This window comes from Dreissena polymorpha, chromosome 7, assembly GCF_020536995.1.
Source record: "Dreissena polymorpha isolate Duluth1 chromosome 7, UMN_Dpol_1.0, whole genome shotgun sequence".
In the NCBI taxonomy this organism is placed as follows: Eukaryota; Metazoa; Mollusca; class Bivalvia; order Myida; family Dreissenidae; genus Dreissena; species Dreissena polymorpha.
The window spans coordinates 32,653,457-32,677,327 of NC_068361.1; the positions used below are offsets into that span (position 1 = coordinate 32,653,457).

The window sequence follows — 23,871 nt, forward strand, 5'->3', positions numbered from 1 at the left end:
ATCAAACAGATACCGGCATAGCAATTTTTTAGTACCACTACCTTAGACATGTTATTTATTATTATGTCTATGACCACTACTAATCAAATTAGCTTGAAAAAACGTTGTCGCTTTAAAATATATATGTTAAACAACAAACATATAAACCATATAACAAAGAAACGGTTAAGCGCATGTACTTTACAAACTTTAAACGTATTTAAAATTTGAATTACATGTGGTGTGCACAAAAACTGTACGTAAACCATCGTGGTATGGGGTCAGACCGTCTTGACTCAAACTTTTGTAATGTAAAACGAAAGTAAAAGTTTGTTAAGTACTTTGACATTTACCGAGGTGTCACTTTCAACAAATGTAATTTTCTTTTTTTTTCATTTGGAAATACATGATAATACATACTTCAAAACGTTCTCTTTCTGAGCTGATGATATAATGTTTATCAGACATGTTTAGATTTTCATACTTTATACCGGAGGACTTTCATTTAAAGTTTCGTTAAAATATCACCTATTTTCGCGCTCAAGACCGAGCCCTGGCCTAGGTCATCTTGTAGTGAACAGAGGGAATAGGCTCGTATTGATAAACGGCATAATCCCAGTTTCCAAGAATATATTTGGTTTAGTAAAAATTAATGCATTGATAAACTTATTAGTAAAAAAGACAAATACTTGGCTTTTGGTAATTACACCACTAAAATCTAGGCGATAGTCCATTCAAACGGACTCCCAGAGCCTTTGATAAGTTTTGCTGTGAGGGCTCTGGGAAATTCTTTAGGTTATAAAGCTTAAAATTGAAATATTAAGCCCTCTTTCGAAGAAGAGAGTTTTTGTTTTGCTGGATGTCTGTCGGTAGAGCAGTTCGTTTTTGATCAATAACTTGTGAAAGGATTGACCAATTGGCTTGATACACTAAACGGGAAAATTGATACTTCCCATGTGCATTGTCATTGGACTGAAGATGGCCTCTATTGATTATTGGGGTCAATATTACTATATTAGATCAAAGGTTGCGCTCACTGTCACAACAGGGGACAAAAATTCCACTCGTCCGCTCGTATTGACGAGTGAAATCATGAAAGGACGAGTGAATTTCTCTAAAGCTAGACTCTTTTTCATAAAACAAAATCATTTTATCAAAGCATATCTTTTCTGAAAGTAGAACACGAATGAACCGAAAATTGCAATTGTAAATTTCATACAGCAGGTGCATGTTGTTATGCCAGGCTGTGTCTCGAGTATATATTGGCTTTAAAATGCAAACTTTTCGTGTCCATGTTGACAGGGAACCATCGGACTGCATTACACTGTATTGATATTTTTAAAGAATTATTTAACCGCGAAATACGTTTTTTAACCCGTCTGAATTTCGTCTGAAAAAATGTCTGACATACGAGCGTTCTTTAAAGGGGATGGGGGCGATATTCAATCGTCTGTTCTTTTGTGATCAGCTGGCATGAATAACTGAGTAAGCCGCATTTTAGCAGTGATATAGGAAACTTCATTAGTCATATCAGCCCTTTGCAATCTTTATTTCATACATATTTGACGAATGAGTGCATGTGTTTTCAGGATGAGTGAAAATTTTAATGCAATCGGCCTGCAGGACGAGTGCACTTTAGAAATATTTTTGTCCCCTGCACAATAAGTGTGAAAATCGTTTCTGATAAATAAATTGTCAACAAATTGGCCAATTGGCTTGATACTTCACATGTGTATGGCCTTGAACAGTAGATGACCCCTATTGAAATTGGGGTCACTAGATCAAAGGTCAGGTTCACTGTGTCAAGGCCCTGGTTTTTTTTTGGGGGGGGAGGGCATTTATCTCCAAACACGAGCTCTGGTTGCAACTAATTATGGTGAGTGCTCTCTCTTCAGAACAAAAGCTCATTGGATGACATTCATAACTAGTTTCATTCCAACAGTGTTTAAGCTTAAGCGTACAAAATCTCTCGAATCAATAAAATGTTTTCTGCATAACAATGCAATTATCATCAGTATAGCTATATTCAAATTCATGTTGATTTCAATACTAAATTGATTTTACCGATAATCATAATATAGATCTACTTTTTATGTTCCAAATAACAATGCCTGTGCTTAGGGATATATGTTAATAACGCTCTATTGTTCATTGTCGGCTCGGGTAGTACTACTTAAATGTATCGTTTGAACGATTAGTATACTTAAATGTAAACCCGGGTATGGAAAATATACTAAAATGTACCCGCGAAATATAAAGCTAAATTGGTCTGCTATTTTTTCCAAATTAATTGTGTTCATATGTATGTCAATATTCTGTAAAATGGCATATTTATTATCGAAACCCATACTAAAAAAGCATTATGAGGTAGGTTTTGTTCAAAAATAATTTTGTTTGGTATCCCGTAGGGCGTTGTACGACATCAGATTGTGGGCAGGAATTAAACTTCGGTACAATGGCGGGTCCGTTTTTAATTTAGTATATTTTCTGTACCAGGGATACAATTAAGTATATTTAATAGTACCATTGAAATAGTATTAAAGCCGACAATGTCTAAACAAGCATTAATAACAGGGTATAATTAGTTTTGAAAATTCAAAGAATCTATGTCCACAACTTACCATTTCTTTGTATACAGTGTTACATTTTAGCTCTTTTTGAACTAAAATAGATTAAGCCTTGATAACTCAAAACCTTTGATAACTTGAGCATTATCATCACGGTCAAATCTCAATTTTAAAAAGTTTTACTGTAATCCTCTACTCTTGAACAAAATTAAACTCGGACAATTATTTGTCTGTTTTTCAAATTTGCATTATACAGATCGTGACTTTAACTGAATAATACACAATTTAGCAAAAAGGAAATTTAATTGATTAAGATATTACCATTTTTGCGAGAAAGTAATTTTGGTGAGTTTAAGTATAAGTCACTCGCAAGAATAGTAGTGAACTCAGTTAATTTTGAGCCATCTGCAGTTGAAATATGAAACATAAACAATTGGTATAATCTCCTGTGCTATTACTAAATACTTCCTTAAATATAAGACTTGAAATCATTCCTGTACTTCCTAATTAGCTATTGGTATATAATATAACAATTTGTTTTTCATTCAATTTTATTTCTTGAAGCTGGTGAGCATTCTATTATAATTATAATGATGTAAAAGTATTATTGATGAAAAAGTATTATTTGCCTTCCAACTTTTGTATTGCCATCATTTTGTTAAAAAATGCCTTCTTTATTTTTTTTCAGAACCAGGCAAACTATAAAAGCTACTGAAGCAAAGTGTTGTATATGCCTATCGTTAAACTCACTCGTGAAAATCTGACACCTATTGCTGACAGGATGCCAGGTAAAGCCCCTAGATCACCAAAGTCCCCCAAACGAAGTCCGAAACCGAATGTGAAGAATCTTTACCCAGATATCTCTCAATTAGGAGATAAAGAGGTTGAAAATGCAGATGCTGTAGCTGATGAAGATGAGGGTGATGATATTAACACTGAAAGTGAGGATGACAACATTTCTGATATTGAGAATAAGGATGGTTATTCCATTGATTCTATTGATGAGCCTGATTTTGCAAAAAGAGAACTAAGGCCTCGAAAAAACAGAAAAGTGCAGCCATTGCCTGAACAGGGAAAAGCTAAACCCAAAGCAAATGTGAATAGAGAAAGAATCTACCCACATCTTCCTGAACAACAACAAAAACCTGCAAGACCAGAAGGAAATGGCATCCTTAAAAACCTGATATGGTTATTGGGCATTATGTTTATTAGCATTGGTTGTGTAATGGTACTCTTTAAACCGCAGTCTGACACAGTAAGTAAAACTGGGCCACAATTTGTGGATTACTACAAGCTTTTCAAACCAAAGTTTGATGGACTCAGGGAAAGGTATCCTTCTCAAACTGACCGATTTTGGAAAGTCATTGGAGCATCCATAAGACGTCTCTTGAACACTGAGATCCCCACATATCCTGCAATAATTATGATGTCCATCCCAAGGGGTTTTTCCAAAGTGGGCACTTGTATTGCGAAAGAAATTTCCAATAATTTAAATTCCTTTTTCAACCAATCAGTTTCATCTTACATTGACACTCTTACATTAGATTCGACATCGCCACCGAAGACAAAGCTGGATTTAGACAAAAGGCTTATAAGCGTCTTAGAGACTACAAAATCTGTCGTCATAGACCACATTGAAACTCTCAAAGGTTCAACTGCGCTACTTTTCCATGGTTACTGTGATGGCGATAATGCTCCATACAAATCGTCAGCGATCATTTTTGTTCTTCACACGGGTGTTGAGGTCAATGCAATGACGGAATATTATGTTGAGGCGGAGCTTACACGTCGCTGGGGAGGTCATCTGGGGGTCGATGAGATGCCGGCACTGTTGAGCAGAATAGCAAATAACATTGCCCTGGTGAGCCCAGGGGAAGCTGTAGACTGTCAGCTGTGAACTTACTCTGTGTAAATGTTTTTCAATTTTATATAGGGTATAACTATTTTTCATGCAAGAACAAATCATAGCTTGTAAATTTGGGTACATGTACCTTGTTGTTGTTGTTTTCCAACATCTAGTACTAACAATGTACTTGCACTTGCACTTTAGTAGGAGTCAAGATTTTTATAAGCTTAAAACCCTTAAGACATTGTACGAAAATCATCTATATTTACATTTAATTACATTTAATAAACATAATAAGTATTTTTCTGCGAATGAGTCTAAATGTATTTAAGATTTAATGTTTGTTTAAAGTTGTTAAGTGAACACTTTTAAGCTTCATTTGTTTTTGCAGTTTAGTTTTTCTCTAATTGTAAAGTATATTCAAAGCTGAAAAAAATGTTCTAATCACATGGTATTATTAGTTGTACAACGTCAATTATATAAACATTTAAGCAATCTTTATTAATGCTTTGAGTAAGAAATTTGTTTTATTTCTTTGATTATTATAGGATGTGTTTTGTTTAGATTTTGTAGAGCTATGAACTCAAATTGTGTTCTTTAATATTTCTGCATGGGGTTGCCACAGTGGGTATGTTTAAGATTAGGAAGTTCACTTGTTCATCTCCTGATTTTAATGATCCTTGTTCTGGGAAAACTGGGCTAAATGCATATTCCTTGTGTCATTCCTTATTAGCCTGTTCAGTCCACACAGGCTTATCAGGGTTGACACTTTCTGCTTTTATAGATTAAAAAAATATCTAAAACAATATACAGTCTAGGCGGAAATTGTCATCCCTGATTAGCCTGTGGGAACTGCTCTGGCTAATCTGGGATGACATGTTTGGCACTTGTATTAAGCCCAGTTTTCCCAGAAGGATCAGGCTCATATTATCCCTTTGCATGCTGGGTAATTTGTCTTCTGCTAAAATGTCGTCTGCTGAATTTCTAAAATTAGCATTTTCTTCGATTTTTTTCAAAGAATACTATTCGAATAGCAAACAGTTTGGATCCTGATGAGACGCCACGTTCTGTGGCGTCTCATCTGGATCCAAACTGTTTGCAAAGGCCTTCAAAATTCGGTTCCCGCACTGAAAGGGTAATGAACACTCCAGATTCCACATTTATTGACCAGCCATCAAGAAACCTTCTCAGAAAATTTCTCACAATTATATCTGGGATACATTCAATAGCTACATCGGTTAAAACAAGTTCATCTGGCAGGATTGAAGAAAAATGTGTAATAACCGGTAGTGTTTGTTGTCAACTTCATTCAAAAGTAAATTTTTTCGTAAATGTTTTTTGTGAATTATAAAGGACATTTTTTTTGGTGACCCTTATTTAATTTTGTTTGAATTTGTGTTCTTTACATATAAAGTTGACAATTTAATGTTTACAAAAGATCTTCACTGAAACTGCATGACCCAGCGGTTTCACATAAGTTAGGTGCATGTTGCATCCCACTGTTACCCTCTATAAACGTTACTTTAACCCATTTATGCCTAGCGTCTAGAAAAAAGGCCTTGGCAAACAGCGTAGACCCAGATGAGATGCCGCATGATGCGGCGTCTCATCAGGGTCTGTGCTGTTTGCTTAAAGGAATTTCTGTAAGAAATATTCTAAATATTGAAATAAATACTAGACATCCCTAATTTTGGAAATAAATTGATCCAATTAAGCAGGATGGGAGGGTCCACTAGGCATAAATGGGTTAAATCTGTCATTTGTGTAAAATAAGCAACACTTAAGGGGTTCAGTGATATAGGTGCAAGGTGAGCATTCCAGGAAACTTAACACTTTGCATGCTGGGAAATTTGTCTTCTGCTAAAATGTCGTCTGCTGAATTTCCAAAATTAGCATTTTCTTCGATTTTTTTTCCAAAGAATATTATCAGAATAGCAAACAGTTTTGATCCAGATGAGACGCCACGTTCTGTGGCGTCTCATCTGGATCCAAACTGTTTGCAAAGGCCTTCAAAATTTCGGTTCCAGCACTGAAAGGGTTAAGGGACAGCTTGTTTGACTGATGTTCGTCGTGTTCTACATCATTACATGGAGCCAGATTTTTTCGAAGCATTCTTTATAATCAGATGATTAAGAAAATGTTTACATTTTGATGTATACATTGATCCTTAATGTTTTTCCTCAACATTTTTAGGGCCTGAAGTGCCATGGTAATAAAGGGACCTTTGCACGTTTTGGTAAATTGACGAAATAAAAAAAATGGTTTCAGATTCGCAAATGTTCGTTGTAGTTATGATATTTGTGAGGAAACAGTAATACTGAACATTTAGCATGCTCTAAAATATCCATTATATGCATCTTTTGCTTAAATTAAGTATAAAATTGATCTCTCATTATATGAGCACTGATGGCCGAGTGGTCTAAGCGATAGACTTTTACTCCAGGCAGGGGTCAGTGGTTCAAGCCCAGATGAGGTTACTTTTTTTTCTTTCTTTCATTGTATTCTTGATTTTTACTAGAGCTTTTTAGATCCGTTGTTTATAATTATCAATATTAAGAATTAAATGTCAAATTGCTTATTCAATGATTTAGAGTTTTATGACTATTCATTATATTTTGTGTTTGCGTGTTCATGTTATTGCTAGCAAATACAAACACGTGGATTCTGGATTTCCTGTTTCCATTCTTAACAACACATATGTTTCAATATTACTTTAATGTGCTGAATCCCAAAAGGTTTAATTTTAAGTAAAATGCCTTTGGAAAATAGAGTCCAAGCTACTTCAAAGATTGCAGTTGTGTATTTGATTTGGTGTGGACATAGTCTTTTTTATGTTCAGATTGCAGTTGTGTATTTGATTTGGTGTGGAAATAGTCTTGTATATGTTCAGGGTTCTATCCTTACTCAATCAGTGTTCCTAAGATTTTTCCAAAGTCACCCCTGGCCCTGGTTCTTCATAGGAAGTGGACTTGATAGTTTCTCTATATGATTTTGATACAAGCAACTCTGACGAACTCAAAAAAATAAATAAGTTTAAACTTAAACTTAAGTTTAAAGTAAATGATTACAAGCAGTTGCAATGTTGTTTGTTTTTCTTTTTTTATTCCCGAAGGAGGGCATATAGTGATCGCACTGTCCGTCCATTTGTCTGTTCGCCTGTCCGTCACTCTTTGCGTTTATGTTTCGAAAAATGGGTATAACTTTTATGTCGCTTCAGATGTATCCTTCATATTTGGTATGCATGTGTATATGGACAAGGCCTGTCCATACCCAGACGAATTTTGACCACTGTGACCTTGACCTTGAACTTAGGGTCCGCGTTTGGTTTCCAAATCTGCGTTTAGGTTGTGAAAAAATCTCATTAAAGCGTTTTTTGGGGCATATGTCTTCCTTTGGAGACAACTATTGTTTCTTGAAATTCCCATATGTTGCGACTACGACGACGACGACCACCGCCACTGCCGCCACCGCCATCACCACCGCCACCACCACCACCACCACCACCACAACAATACATATACACGTCAAGACATTTCATACAAGGCCATCGTCATGGTCTCAAAATGTTTCTTGAAGGTCAAATTATGATAATGAATAAAACTACGCTATTTATTTAAATGTTTTATGAAGACATACACCATCAGAAGGTGTTTCAAATGCATATCTTTACAAAGAAACATCAATTCCGTCTTAAAACATGTAATTTTAGTTTCATCGGCGTGAATCGAAGATGTAATCTTCTTATGACATTGTGTTCTTTTATAAGTAATCATCGTTTGAACTTCATAAGATTATCAAGCGTTACAACGCGTATCGATTTGAGTGCTTCTATTTTTTCTTTATCATTTGTGTTCTAATATCTGTCAAAATGATTGCAATGTTTGAGTGGCAAATGTTTAATCCAGACGACTCGGGGCTCGTATCCTGCTCGGATAAACGTTTTTCCAATATTTTTTCAATGTTTAAATTGTTTTGATGATGTTATTCTTGAATTCTGTTTATCTACGAAGTTAAGGCATTTAATGGGAAACTTAGAAAGTCTATGAACTAGTACCTTTAAATAATAAGACAAATGATATAAAACAAGAAATATCTTTAAAAAGATATACGGCGTTGATGTTGTAATGTTTGCGACCAGTGAAAGGAGATGGAATGAAGTGACCATGTATTTTAATGAAGGTAGTGAGTGATAATAAGATAATATATTTTAATGTATTAACAAATAAAAATGAAAAACAAGAAGAGGTGAAATTTTATGTTTTATTGTCAATAAGTATTGTAATGACTAGGTTTTCATAATTGAACGAGTAATATATTAGTTTCAATAGGAAAAGAAAACATATTCGCCACTGAAATACTATGAACATAATGTTGAAATGAAATAAAAGATAATGTGTTATAATTTGTACAGATGCTAGTAGAATGTAAACATAAAAGACTCAATATTGCAAGCATCATAGTGATATGATTTTTTTTGCAGAAAAACTTTATATAAAAAAATGAACAAAAAGTACAAAGAAACATATTTACACTAATAAACGCAAATATGGATTATAATAAATCAAAGAAAGATATATTTCCAACACCTATATATTTCCTTAGTATCGCGGGCTACCGCCCCCAAACCCCCGCTTTGTCAGAACAGAACAGAACTTTATTTGTTTTCACAGGTTACAAAACAATGACATTTTGTAATAACATGTGAGCATATGTATAAGATAATTACACAGATATCAAACAAACAGTATTATATACGATAAATCATAGTAGATCAATTGGGAAAGTGGTTGTCATGTGAAAATTCTCCAGTAGAGGGTCAGTAACATAATGGTTATTTAAACAATATATTGTCTTCAAACAAAAGAAAATTTGGGTTTCGAACCCGTAGGTGTTGGATAATTAATAGTTAAGTACGTATGTGAATTCGTTCTAATTACAAAATAATGTATAGTGATCACCAACAACCACATTTGTTATAATAGTATTCTACAAAAGTAACACCAACAACACCATTAAATAGTTAACAGTTAGTGGTGGAATATTTATGTGGATACACTCCATATTAAAGAGTAGGATTAATGATTTACAACAACAGCGTTAGTTATAATAATACTTCTAATAATAGTAACAACAACAACAACGATGCTAATAATGATAGTAATACTGATAATGATGATACTAGTAATCATGATGATGATCGAGATGACGACAATGGTGATGACCATGATGATTATGATAGTGGTGATTATAAAGCTAGGGAGAGCAAATATTACGATTACACTTAACATAAGACAGGGAACATAGTTCTACCATTTTTTCATTATTATTATTTATTTATTTTTAATTATTTTTTTTTACGTGACATTTCCTTTATTTAATACATACAAGAACATGCATTCGAGTAGTGAGTTTTAATTTTTGCAATATCCATTTTTTAATGTGATTTTATGGTTGAACGTAGGTAGGTCTTCCTAGTATAAATAGAGTACTCTCCCGTCCAATAAAATGTCGATAGTGGTAAACAACTGCGTCCCGGTAAAGTGCAATCTAGCCTGTTTGTGTAGTGTTTAGTGTGGCCGTTAGGCTAATTTTAATCTTGAATTAAAATGTTTAATTTATGACACAAGTTAATTCTGTTTACAAGTTCTCACTATACCTTTCTAAAAATAATGTTGAGCGATGTTCACTTTCAACTTTTTTATGATTGGTCGAATTGCTAACTCGAGCGCACGGGTTTTCGAAAAATAGTTCATACTTGTTTTTGTAAGCGTGGAACACACAGCGTTAAAAAATTTGAATTTTGATAAAAAATTTGATGATCGGAAGTTGTGATAAATTGGAGGAACATTTCGAGTCAGGAATCTTTTGTCAAGTAGAGATTGCTGACATCCTCATTTACTTAATTGTACATTATAAAATGGACTCACCAATCGTTAGAGTCATGTAAATATTAAATAGATTCATGAAGTACGAACTGTGACTTTATTCATTGTGTAAATAGTCATTGATGTTTTTTAAAAGTGTGTCTTTTTAATGTAAAAACAATTGCAAAAAGTACATGGTGCGAATTCGACATCAAACCGCGAACAGTGCATGGTGCGGATACGACGTATGGAAATAGACCCAAAACCAAAGACAATAAAAGTTCGTTTTGAGGATAAACATGAGTAATCGTTCCAAGAGGGACACAAAAAAGATCAACTACAAGAAATTGAACGATTCAGGGATGGCAGACGTGGGCGAACATAATTTATAAATAGAAAAGTCGACCGAAGTAACCCAGTTAGAGGCTACAGCAGAAGTACATGTAAACAAAAATGGCGTCCTACAGTTGCTCGAGGACGATGAAATCGATGAAGACGAGCTTTCGCACATGAAGGAAGAAATTGAAAATCTAAAGAGACAAGAAGAACAACTGCGCAAAAAACAAGACTTTCATGAAACAAAAAAGCAGATGGAAAAACAGAAGGCGAAGATCAAATCCCTGAAGGGTAAAGTAAAAGTACTTTCTAACGGTAACACATACAGTAAAACTAAAAGTAAAAGTAGTAAAAAGAGTGATCATGAACATAAGCTTACAATTGATGACTTGAGAAAAGATAAATTACTTACAAATAAAGTTAAGAAGCAAATATCAAAGCTGGGTTTAATAGATGAATCATTATCTGAATCGGATGTTGACAGTGAATCCATTTATAACTTTTCAGAACAAGAGTCTGTGCATTCTGAATCTGATGGAGATTCTAGCTCTAATTCAGAAATATCCCAAATTAGTTCAAAACGGTCAGTCAAGGCAATTAAAAGTAAAAAGTCAGGCATTGCAATTACAGCTAATGATAAGGTTAAACATTCTCAAAGATATCCACACACTTACCTAAGATATGAATTTGTAAGCAAAAACATGACATTTGAAAGTTTGGATTTAAATTTATTTATAGCAGGAGAATTAGAAATAATTTCTGACTCTAAAACCAAATCAACAGAACGAAACGGTAGATTAGAATTGCTGAAACGCATAATGTATCTTAGTATGACATATGAATTCGAAGGACTGAAATGCTATTATGCGGCTGTGCTTAGAGAAATTGAACTCGGGAAGAAAAAATGGAATGATGAATTCCAGTACTTAGAAATTGCTATCTTAAACAAATTTCAAATGAAACAGTCAAGCAATATCAAAAAATCAATTTCGCCAACATTTAAAAGCAAGAAACCAGATTCTGCCACTGTCGGTAAAGAAGAGTCAAATGTGTGGTTATGTTCGCTTTACCAGAGAAACAAATGTCAACACAAAAACGATCACACAGCTGTGGTGAAAGGGAAAATGCGGTACGCCCTACATATTTGTGCCACATGTTGGCAAAAAGAGGACAAAAAGATTCAGCATCCTGAATGTTCACAGGAGTGTCCAAGTCGACTGATGTGACTAAACAATATTTCAAACAAATTTGAAAAAGACGATGTAATAATAGACAAATTTCTACCAACATATTGTTTTAAATCAGAATTAGATAATTTAAACTCCAATTTAAATAAACATCTGTGTTCACATTCAAAATCATGCAAAATATGTTCATGTACAAATAATTCTTATCATGATATGCAGGAGATGATAAGAATTCATGAACAAGTTAAAGCTTCGGCACAATATAATTTTATTGGTTGTAAAATTCCAGTAAATAATAGAATCAATACAGAATTTATGAAGACAATGCTACATGATTATAATGATAAGACAGTGTGTGAATTGTTAAAGTATGGTTTTCCTATTGGTGTAGTAGAATATAATGATAAATTAGAAAACATACTTCCAGTGTGGAAGTATTATAATCATAGAGGAGCTAATGAATATCCAGAAGCTATGTTAAATTATTTGTTGAAAGAAAAGAGTTACAATGCTGTGTTAGGTCCTTTTAAATCTAATCCTTTTAGTAGTAAGTTAAAAATCTCACCGTTAAACTCAGTGCCAAAAAAGGATGTCTCAGATAGGAGAATAATTTTAGACTTAAGTTTTCCAAAAGGTTCTGCCTTAAATGACTTTATTAACAAGTCAGAATATCTAGGGGATTCTATAAATTTAGTGTTTCCAAAAATAGATGACATGTGTGAATTGATAAAAGCAAAGGGGAATGGTTGTTTGTTGTTTAAAAAAGATCTTAAACGGGCTTATAGACAGATAAACATTTGTCCCGGTGATTATAATTTAGTGTCATTCATATACAAAAAGCACATATTTTGTGATACTGTTTTATCCATGTGATTAAGGTCAGCAGCTTACATTTGTCAAAGAGTAACAAATGCTGTAGCATATATATTACTTACACTTGGTGTAATTGTTTTAAATTATTTAGATGAGTTTGCAGGTGCTGAAAAAGTACAGTATGCTGAGTTTGCTTATTTATGTTTAGAAAATATTTTACAAAAATGTGGTTTGGAAGAATCTACAGATAAATCGGTAAAACCAACTACAAGAATGATTTTCTTAGGTGTTATGTTTGATACTATAAAAATGACTATGGAAATATCACCAGATAGGTTGATTGAAATATTGTTATTAGTGGAGAATTGGTTAAGTAAGGAAGTCGCTTCGTTGAAAGAGATTCAACAATTACTAGGCAAGCTGAACTTTGTTGGAGCATGTGTTAAAGCCAGCCGTATATTTATCAACAGACTATTGAACTGGCTTAGGTAGGTATATGCATTGAACTGTGAACATGATAGTCATGCAATACCAGATGAAGTGAAGTTGGATTTAAAGTGGTGGAAAACTTTTTTGCCATTATACAATGGTATTTCAGTGATTTCGGTAGAAGAATGGTCTTCTCCAGATGAAATCTTCTCGTGTGATTCTTGTTTAAGTGGTTGTGGGGGGTTCTTTCAAGGACATTATTTTCATGCAACTTTCCCCACATTCATACAAGAATTAGACTTACATATAAGTGCACTAGAATTGTTGACCATTGTAGTGTGTGTACATCTATGGCATATGACATTTAAAAGTAAAAAAATTGTAGTGCAATGTGATAACATGGCTGTGTGTATTGCTTTAAATTCAGGAAAAGCAAAGTGTAAATTTATGCAAAAATGTTTGAGAGAGATAATATTTTTTGCAGCTTTAAATGAATTTGAAATTAAGGCAGTACACATATCTGGTGTTGATAACAGGATAGCGGATCATTTGTCTAGGTGGCATTTAAATGAAAGTCATAGAAAGACATTTGAAAACATTACAAAAGAAGTTACTTTGTATAATAGTGTTGTACAAGAAAAGGATTTTACATTTATTAATCCTTGGTAGTGTATCATGTTGTTTCAGACAGACAGATGGGTCAACTTGGTGAGGAATTGAGAGCTTCAAATAGACGAGCTTATGCTGAGGGATCCAGGAAAAGTTTGAAGATCCAGTGGGAATCATTTCTGTTGTTTTGCTTACATTTTGGGTTAGTTTTTCTTCCTGCTTCAACCCTTACTTTACAATTATATGTACAGTTTCTTAGTAGATCATTTAAATCAGTTGATTCAATTCGTAATTATGTAAGTGGAGTTCGAACCATGCATCAAATCCTTGGGTTTTCTTAAGATAAAGTAAATAATTTCATACTGAATCTAACCTTTAAAGGCGTTTCTAGAATGCTATGTCATCGAGTTAAACAAGCTTTGCCCATATCTCCAGAACTTTTGCTAAAAATGTATGCGGTACTAGATAATTCTGACATAAACTCGTCAGTTTTCTGGTGTTTATTTCTTTTCGCATTTTTTTTATTAGCTAGAAAATCTAATTTAGTCCCAACAACATTACAAGACCTAAAAGATCCTAAATTCTTATTGAGGGGTGATGTGTCTATTGAGAAGCATAAGTTATTGGTTAAAATGAAATGGACTAAAACTATACAATTTGGACAACGTGTATTAAGCAGTCCATTAGTAGTTGTTAAAAATTCAACATTATGTCCCGTGGCAGCATTTAATGATATGATAAGTAAAATTCCTGCTGGACCTGGATCTCCTCTATTTGTATTGAAGTCAGGAAAACCAGTCACATATAACATTTATTTAAAAAAGCTTCGTGAAATTTTATCAAAATGTGAAGTAGATCCAAATTCTTATTCTACTCACTCTTTTAGAAGGGGCATGGCTTCCTTTGCATTCAGATTAAACGTATCCGCTGATAAAATTCAGCTTTTAGGTGACTGGTCTTCAGACGCTTATTAGAAATATCTGCATATGTATTTAGAAGATAAAGTTGAAATTGCTGAATTCATATCTGGACATATATAATAACATGTGTTGAATAGTGTATATATGTAAATAATTTTAATTTTTTTCCACAGAAATCAGAATAGACTGATTCATTGTGCAGTCATGTAAAGGCAGTAGGTAAGAAACTGCATGTTGTCGTTAGATGTTTATATATGATCAGTTCTATAGGTTGTCTGTCATTGCTGCTTTAGTTTGCACGCTTTATATTATTTCAGTAATTGAATGGACACGCTTATTATGTGCTATTGTTTGATTGTGTTGCTTTTATTGTATTGTTTGTTTGTGTGTGTTTGGCATTATGTTGGCTTTTGCATGAATATTCTATGAATTATTACATGTGACTTATAATTGTCTTAAATGAAATTGTATGTATGATCAAATTATCTATTTGATTTACATTACTTCTTTTTCGAATTGGAAATTCGATAATGATAATATTTGAATTAATTTCGCTGTGTTACAAGGACAATAAACATTTAACTATTATTGAATTTGTCATTCATTGTAGTTATAACTTTATATAAATTCTCACTGAGGAAAACTTAATTGGCTAATTGTAATCTTGAATTAAAATGTTTAATTTATGACGCAAGTTAATTCTGTTTACAAGTTCTCACTATACCTTTCTAAAAATAATGTTGAGCGATGTTCACTTTCAACTTTTTTATGATTGGTCGAATTGCTAACTCGAGCGCACGGGTTTTCGAAAAATAGTTCATACTTGTTTTTGTAAGCGTGGAACACACAGCGTTAAAAAATTTGAATTTCCCAGTCCCACCCTCCCAAATTAAGTAGTTTAATGAAAATCATTTTATATGCATGTAATAGGTCATTGTGAGATAAGATAATTGATAATTTGTTAATGCTTATTAACTTGCTTTGTGTCTATGTTTGTATAGTGCTTTGCAATTATAAAATTAATTGTTTATTTACATATTTAATATTTGTTTTCAGCTTGAATTGTTATTAACATATTGTATAATGCTTGTATTATGCTTTGAATGCTTTTGCATGAATATTCTATGAATTATTACATGTGACTTATAATTGTCTTAAATGAAATTGTATGTATGATCAAATTATCTATTTGATTTACATTACTTCTTGTTCGAATTGGAAATTCGATAATGATAATATTTGAATTAATTTCGCTGTGTTACAAGGACAATAAACATTTAACTATTATTGAATTTGTCATTCATTGTAGTTATAACTTTATATAAATTCTCACTGAGGAAAACTTAAGGAAAGAAATTCGGCATGTAAACAATAGATTCTTTTAATTGTAGAGACATTTGATTAATGCTATACTGCTTCGTAAACTAAGGAGAAACGTTTCGATGTAAAATTTAGAGGATGTTTTGTATCATGACAGTTTTTAATTTATTGTAATTTACATGTAATTACAATATATTCACATTTCAGTTAAAATGATATGCATCCAATGTTTTAGTCTGGGAACCAGACTACCAATGTTTACCAGGGCTCGACACTAACGGTGGTCCGTTGGGGTGCTAGAGGTTTCGGTAAATGACAAGTTCGGTAAATTGATTTATATAGTAAATGGCGTGGAGGGTTCGGTAAATTGGTTTTTATAGAGGTGGTATACCTACATCGATGTGTTAATGACACCTATTATTGGCTTACAATAACATCAGGGGCATTTATTTGCAAACTGTGGATTAATTTTGAGTTGAGTAATTAATGCTATGCCTACGGTAAAGAATTAAGGGGAATTAATGAGCTACCTCTGAAAAACGAATTCTGTTAGGAAATTGTAGGTAAATTTACGATTTAAATAACGCAATACTGTTTTGTTTTTTTAATAATTGGTGCTTTTATTAAAATAACCTAATAGTAATAATAAATAATGATTTATGGCGGAATCAATGTAAGATCTTCAATAAAGTTTAATGCTTTTTAAAAAAGTTTTTGTAAAATATTGTAGACATGATTTAATAAAAATAATTTCAGTTTAAATATAAAGCGCAATAGTATTATAAACCACCGATAAACACTCAATTTCTCAATATATAAACATGAGGTAGTTTGCCAACATAATGAATATGTTGCCCAGCTCTTGCCACGTGGAGGCCGCCTCTTGTAAGAGCCAAATGTTGAATTTTATATTACATGTTTTATTATTTCTTTCTGGTTGAGAAAAACAAGAAAAAAACAACATATAAAATCTAATACGTGTACGTTATAAATAAAAAGTAATATAATGATACGCGTTATGTTTTATAATTTTGTTAAGTGCGCGTGCCATTGAACGTTGAGTTAAGCGAAGAGATACACATAATTGAAAACTGATAAAAATGTCACCTAACACAACGCCAGCAGAATGAATACACTGTGTAATAGCAAGCTGCTGTGATGGTCACTATCTTATCAGCTTAATACACAGGCACCTGGCTTCTGTACTGGAACAATGGGTTTTACGGGCAAAATAACTGATATCTTTTTTTGCCTGAACAAATCCGTTGAATAAAAAAATAATAACTGAATGACTTTGTAATCCGTTTTATTAACCATATATTATAAATAAGCAACAAGTAAACCATGGATACAATATGTATATATATATATATATATATATATAGTTATATAAGTAAAATGTAATAATCCAGATTGTGAATATTATATAATAAAAGTAAAAACACGTGTCTGGGATTTTAAATATATATTGATTTAGCCAACGCGTTTCGCATAGCTCATCAGGTTAGCTTTAAAAGCCGACTTCACAAATAGATTACTTTTAACTTCGGGGGCATTGAAGTAAGCAATCGCACTGTCCGTCTTGACGGACAGTGCGATTGCTTACTTCAAAGCCCCCGAAGTTAAAAGTAATCTATTTGTGAAGTCGGCTTTTAAAGCTGAGGTAATATATTGTATTATGCCCTGATGAGCTATGCGAAACGCGTTGGCTAAATCAATATATATTTAAAATCCCAGACACGTGTTTTTACTTTTATTATATATATATATATATATATATATATATATATATATATATATATATTTATTTATTTATATATATATATATAAAAAATGAGGGCGTAGTCACATATTAATAAGATACATTTATGACACAGTACAATATTAATACGACACATTAGTATCATTCAGAGTTTCATACGTGATTACGGCGTCGTCGGCGGGGATTTCGTCGTTTAGCTCAAGGTCAGGGAGAGACTTGTCTACCACGGGTGTTGGTCGTTCGTACTGTTGAGTTAGATCCAATGACACATCTGGTATGGTAGTGTTATCTCCGTGTCTTATGTCCTCTTGCGCAAGATTTCTGAGTGGCGAGACCGGGACTTCAAGTGGTGGTGGTGGTTCGTCGCCCTCTGCTGTGGTGTTCAGAGGAGGGTTCTGGCAGCCAATACATAACCACTCTATCTGTAACTCACCACTGCGAAGTTGCATGTACTGCTGATGGGTAATTTCTGAAAATAAATAAAGCAAAGTTATAACATAATATGAATTTATATTTACAACCATTATCTGTTAATGTACGTTAATTAAAATAATCATTGGCATTACTGATAATCAGTTTTAAATAAAGACATTACAGGCGACCACAAAAGAAATGCAAATTCACAATTTTAATGTATCTTCCACATGCATCACATGCAATAGCGTGCGCACGAGAAGTGACCTCAATATTGCAGAAAAAACATGGATGTTCAGCCATGATGGTATGATACAGAAAAAAAAATCACCTGCATATATACACACTTTAACATTACGGATTACGGGCTTCCGGTTAACATGGCGGACTTTTTTTTCTCTCTTACAAATAAATAAAATTAATAAATATTTCGAAGAAATCGTAAGACATTGCAATTTTTCTGCAATTAAAGTATTTGATGGAGTATATTGAATGCCCTTAGGAAGTGATGAACGTTAATCCGCAGTATATATTGACTAAAAATCGGTTTTCTTCACTGTGCAATACAACAATGGATAACGAAGAGAGATCGGAAACGGAATTTTCGCAGCGCAATCAGAATGCATGGGGAAATGGTACTTTCGAGACTGTCCGGAACAGCAAACGACAACGTGTGGTCACCGGAGACGAATCAAATTTAAAAAATTTGTGTGTTGATGATAAACTGTCACTACTACTTTCGAAAAATGTCAACAAACGAATCGAGCATGGTCGACATCGGGCGTAAAATCGACAGTGTGCTACAACTCGGCTGCAAAGTAAGTGAAATTGAAAAAAAAACGCTAGAATATCAGGACAGTAGAATAACCTTACTTGAGTACAAGTCCGTAGATGCTGAAGCAAGATCCCGTAGAAACAATCTCATTTTCGGCGGGTTCCCCGAACTCATGGGTGAAGAGTGTTGCGATACAATCAAGACATTTCTACGTGACACTATGCGGATCCGCGATCACATTGTTATTGATAGGGCCCATAGACTCGGAATGTTCAAACGGAACCAACAGCGACGCATAATAGTCCGATTTCGTGATTATACCGACACTGAACAGATTCTGTCCAATGCAACACAACTGAAAAACACTCATTTTAGTGTCAACCGTGATTATCCACAAGAAATATCCAATGCACGCAAATCCCTGTTGCCCGAATATAAAACACTAAAAAGCCAGAACCCAGAAAGTAAAGTACGAATCGTCTTTCCAGCCAAACTCATGATTGGGAAAAGAGTTATCCGTGATTATTTCCCAAATTGGAACACTGTTATGAAAGGAAGCCGTCATAATACTACAACTATACCTCAAAATCCACCCACACAAAATTTCAACAATACTACCGGATCAGTACCACGAGTTCCGCGTGCAAATATGAGTGACGCGACAGAGATTGGCTGCACAGGGGGTGCTCCGAATCACGACAATGAACAAACGTGCCGACCTTCCCTCGTCAGCGTCACAGAGCAAAACTATTCCGGTGGTCCAATAAGCAGTGACCACTCGCGATTTCCAGATACGGTGATGTCCCCAAGACCTCCCATTGAGCCAGTTCGACGGAGTAGCCCGAGCCCCCGCCGCCAACGCAGAGGACGATCACACAGTCGATCGCGTGTCCCAATAGGCCGACGGGCTAACGCACAATCTCCACAGGATCGGACCCGCATTAAGGCAACTAATCAATCACCCGCACAGGCGCTTAGTCAGTTTACCAGGCCATGGGACGAGCGCGATCCAACCACGGCCGGAAATGACCGCACACCCAACTAGGAAAATGTGAGGTACGCTACTCCGGACATAATAGCAGATTGTGCCAGTAAGCTAAAAAACGCTTCCCTTAATGTTCGGGGCCTTAAACACAGACTCAAATTTCCAGAATTTATTGACTTTATTTATAGTTATGATATAATTTGTATTACTGAGACACACTTGGATAACACTGATATTATAGATGTTCCTAACTATACATTTATAGCCAAAAACAGAACTCAAACCTACCTGAGGAAATCTGGTGGAATAGGTGTTTTCGTAAAAAATGACATTCTACATGGGACAGAAACTAAAAAAATCTAATAGTGAATATGTTTTATGGCTTAAGATTTCCAAAATTTTAACTAGCACAGACGATGACATTATGTTAGGTGTGCTTTATGTTCCCCCAGAAAAATCTAAATTCCTCAATGATGATGATTTTCTACAATTAGACCACGAACTAAGCATTACGTGTAGCGAATTTAAACACACAATTCTTTTAGGAGACATGAATGCCAGAACAGCCACCCTCCCCGATTTTACATGTATTGATGATTTCTGTGCAGATATACAGGGTATCGATCCCGACACCCTAAGTACACTTAACAAGTCCCATATCTTAAATAAATGTAATGTAAACTGTCCAGAAAATCTGTGGATAAAAAAACCAATATTAACGGATTATCACTGGTCGATATTTGTCGTTATAACAATCTGTTTATCCTAAACGGTCGAATGGGCACGGATAAAGACACTGGTCAATTTACTTACCGGAATAGCTCAGTTATCGACTATGCAATTGCCACTGCTGAATGTTTTGTGTTTTTAACCGAGTTCGGGATAATCGAGACGGATTCGCTGTTTTCCGATGGTCACGCTATAATTAAATTTACCGTATCGAGCAATATTAAAGTAACACCGCCACACAAGCAGAAATTGCATAAAGATAACACAAGCGCAAAATGGAAACAAAATTTAGCGAGCAGTTTTATTAATAATATTAACGAAGAGAATATTGACCACATTAAATATCTGTGTGATGTTTGCCCTTGTGCACCATCATCGATTGATGAAATAACTAACACTATTACCGTAATGTTCCAAAATGCCGCTGCCGAAACTTTCCCCAAACAATGTTCATACAATCATGCATTTAAAAGGCCATGGTTTGGTATTAAATGTAAACAAGCACAAACTTGCTATTATGAAGCCAAAAACATATATAAATGTGAGCGGTCGTTATCAAATAAGACTTTGTTACAAAATGCTAGTAAGAATTACAAGAGAACTATGAATTATTTTAATAACCAATATAAATTTTAAAATGCACAAACATTACGTACAATGCATTCGAAGAGCCCCAAAGAATATTGGAAATATATACATAGAATTGGCGCTAAAAAATCTAAGAAATCACCGAGTTTGGATTCGCTCTATAATCATTTTAAAAACATACATCGTAATGATAGCACCGAAAACAATGAGTTAAACTTAGATACAAGTGAACCGGTACCGTACGACACGCTGGAATTAAACAGGCCTATCACCGAGACCGAAATTGAAGCGAATATTCAACGCCTTAAAAATTCAAAAGCAGCTGGGCCTAGTGATAACATACTTAATGAATACTGGTATATAAAAAATACTAAACACATGTTTCTTGCTATTTATGTAAAGTTGTTCAACATGATACTTGATACTGGTCATATGCCTAATAGCTGGCTTGAATGCACAATTTATGCTATCTACAAAAATAAAGGTGACCGCAGCGACCCTAATAACTATAGGCCCATAACATTATTAAGTTGTTTTGGAAAACTCTTCACGTCAATTTTAAATGAGAGACTTAACAAATTTTTGGAATCGAATGAAATTTTAAACGAAAATCAGGCAGGTTTTAGAAAAAATCACTCTTGTTTGGACCACATATTTGTTCTTCAATCTTTAATTGAAACCCTGCGCAAAAATAAAAAGAAGTTGTACTGTGCCTTTATAGATTTCTCTCAGGCTTTCGACAAAGTGTGGAGAAATAAACTCTGGTTAAAGCTGCTATCAAGCTCCGTTACAGGAAAAATATTTAATGTTATTTATAACATGTACCAAAATATCAAATCTTGTGTTTCCCTAGACCATAGCTCGTCTCCGTTCTTCCAATGCGAAAACGGCGTTCGGCAAGGTGAAAATCTTTCACCGATCCTTTTTTCTATATTTTTAAATGACCTTGAGAGCCATATTATTATACGCGAAGGTAAAGGTGTTGAAATACCTGATCCATCTAGTGCTTATCTCTGGCTGAAGCTACTTGTTTTGTTATACGCCGACGACACTATAATTCTGTCAGACGATGAAAAAGATTTTCAAAGAAGTTTAAATGCATTTGATGAATACTGCACGCAATGGAAACTCAATGCAAACACTAATAAAACAAAAATAATCATATTTGGGGCTAGAAACATCGCGCCCTATAAATTTTACATTGGCAGAAATGAAATCGAAATTGTTAAGCAATACAAATACCTTGGTGTCATATTTTCGGCTAACGGTTCATTTCTAAGCGCACGCCAACAAAATATCGAACAAGCTAAAAATGCAATGCATTTACTTTATATCCGTGCAAATAATTCAGATCTGCCACTAGATTTAACATTAAAACTTTTTGATCATACTATTGTACCAATACTGACATATGGCTGTGAAATATGGGGTTACGAAAATTTAGACATTATAGAACGAGTACATAGAGAATTCCTAAGAAAAATTACTATGTCACGTAAAAGTACTCCGTCATATATGCTATACGGTGAACTTGGTAGATATCTGCTATATGTCACTATTTACAGCAAAATGATAGGCTTTTGGAGTAGAACTCTTTTAGGAAATGACAATAAATATTCTAAAAAAATGTATATTAACCTTATCAAAAACAACTCGCGTAACTTTAAATGGATATCTAAAATTAAACAAATATTGGATACGACAGGCAAATCGATCCTGTGGCATGAACAAAACTCGCCCAGTATGAAATCACTATCATTACAAGTTAAACGTGTACTCATTGATCAATACATTCAGCAGTGGCATGCAGACTTGAACCAATCAAACAAAGGACAATTTTATAATTCATTTAAAAACAATTTTGAATTTGAAAATTACCTTAAGCTTCTTCCCAAATCTAAGTATGTACCTATATTAAAGCTACGCACCGCTAATCATCATTTCCCAATCGAAACTGGCGGATGGAACGGCACACCCGAACTAAATAGACTGTGCACTTTATGTAATGAAGGCTATATCGGCAATGAAGAACATTACATTTTAAACTGCACCCACTCTACTACCGCTAGAATCGATATAAATATGTTCTCAAGACCTGTTCCTACTGTTAATAAACTCAAATATATAATGACCACAGAAAATTTTGATTACCTACATAGATTTAGTAAATTCGCTAACACCCTTTTAAAGGGGCCTTTTCACAGATTTTGGCATTTTTTAACTAATTCATTAAATGCTTTATATTGATAAATGTAAACATTGGATCGTAAAAGCTCCAGTAAAAAATCAAGAATAAAATTAAAAAAAGGAAAAGAACATTGCCCGGAGCAGGTTTCGAACCTGTGACCCCTGGAGTCCTGCCAGAGTCCTGAAGTAAAAACGCTTTAGCCTACTGAGCTATTCCGCCGAGTACACATACTTGACGTATTTTATACCTTATATAGGCAATCTTCGTAGTTTCACAAAATTTAACGACAAAAACAGAACTCTCCAAATTATTCAATCGTTTCGCGTTGCAACGCTTTATAATTTTTAGGTTTTAAAATCGCCAAAAAATGCATATAATGGCTATATTAGACCATGGTAAATGTTCAGTATTACTGTTTCCTCACAAATATCAGAACTAAAACGAAAATGTGCGAATCTGAAACAACTTTTTTCAATTTTGTCAATTTACCAAAGCGTGAAAAGATCCCTTTAAGAAATATCAAATAATTCGCCGTTTATCCTAGTTGTGTGTGTCCAAAC

General features: G+C 34.0%; 1 protein-coding gene across 1 annotated transcript; it reads left to right on the forward strand.

Annotated features, from left to right (window-relative positions):
* Positions 1-269: 269 nt before the first annotated feature.
* On the forward strand, positions 270-7,472 carry LOC127839417 (torsin-1A-interacting protein 1-like). Its single transcript, XM_052367780.1, has 2 exons — positions 270-354; positions 3,235-7,472. Exon 2 carries the CDS (start codon positions 3,277-3,279, stop codon positions 4,441-4,443), a length of 1,167 nt encoding a protein of 388 aa, XP_052223740.1. The 5' UTR covers positions 270-354; positions 3,235-3,276; the 3' UTR covers positions 4,444-7,472.
* Positions 7,473-23,871: the final 16,399 nt, after the last annotated feature.

Bases quoted from the DNA above. Each gene is read 5' to 3' on its own strand.
- LOC127839417 (XM_052367780.1), top strand. From the start codon at position 3,277: ATGCCTATCGTTAAACTCACTCGTGAAAATCTGACACCTATTGCTGAC.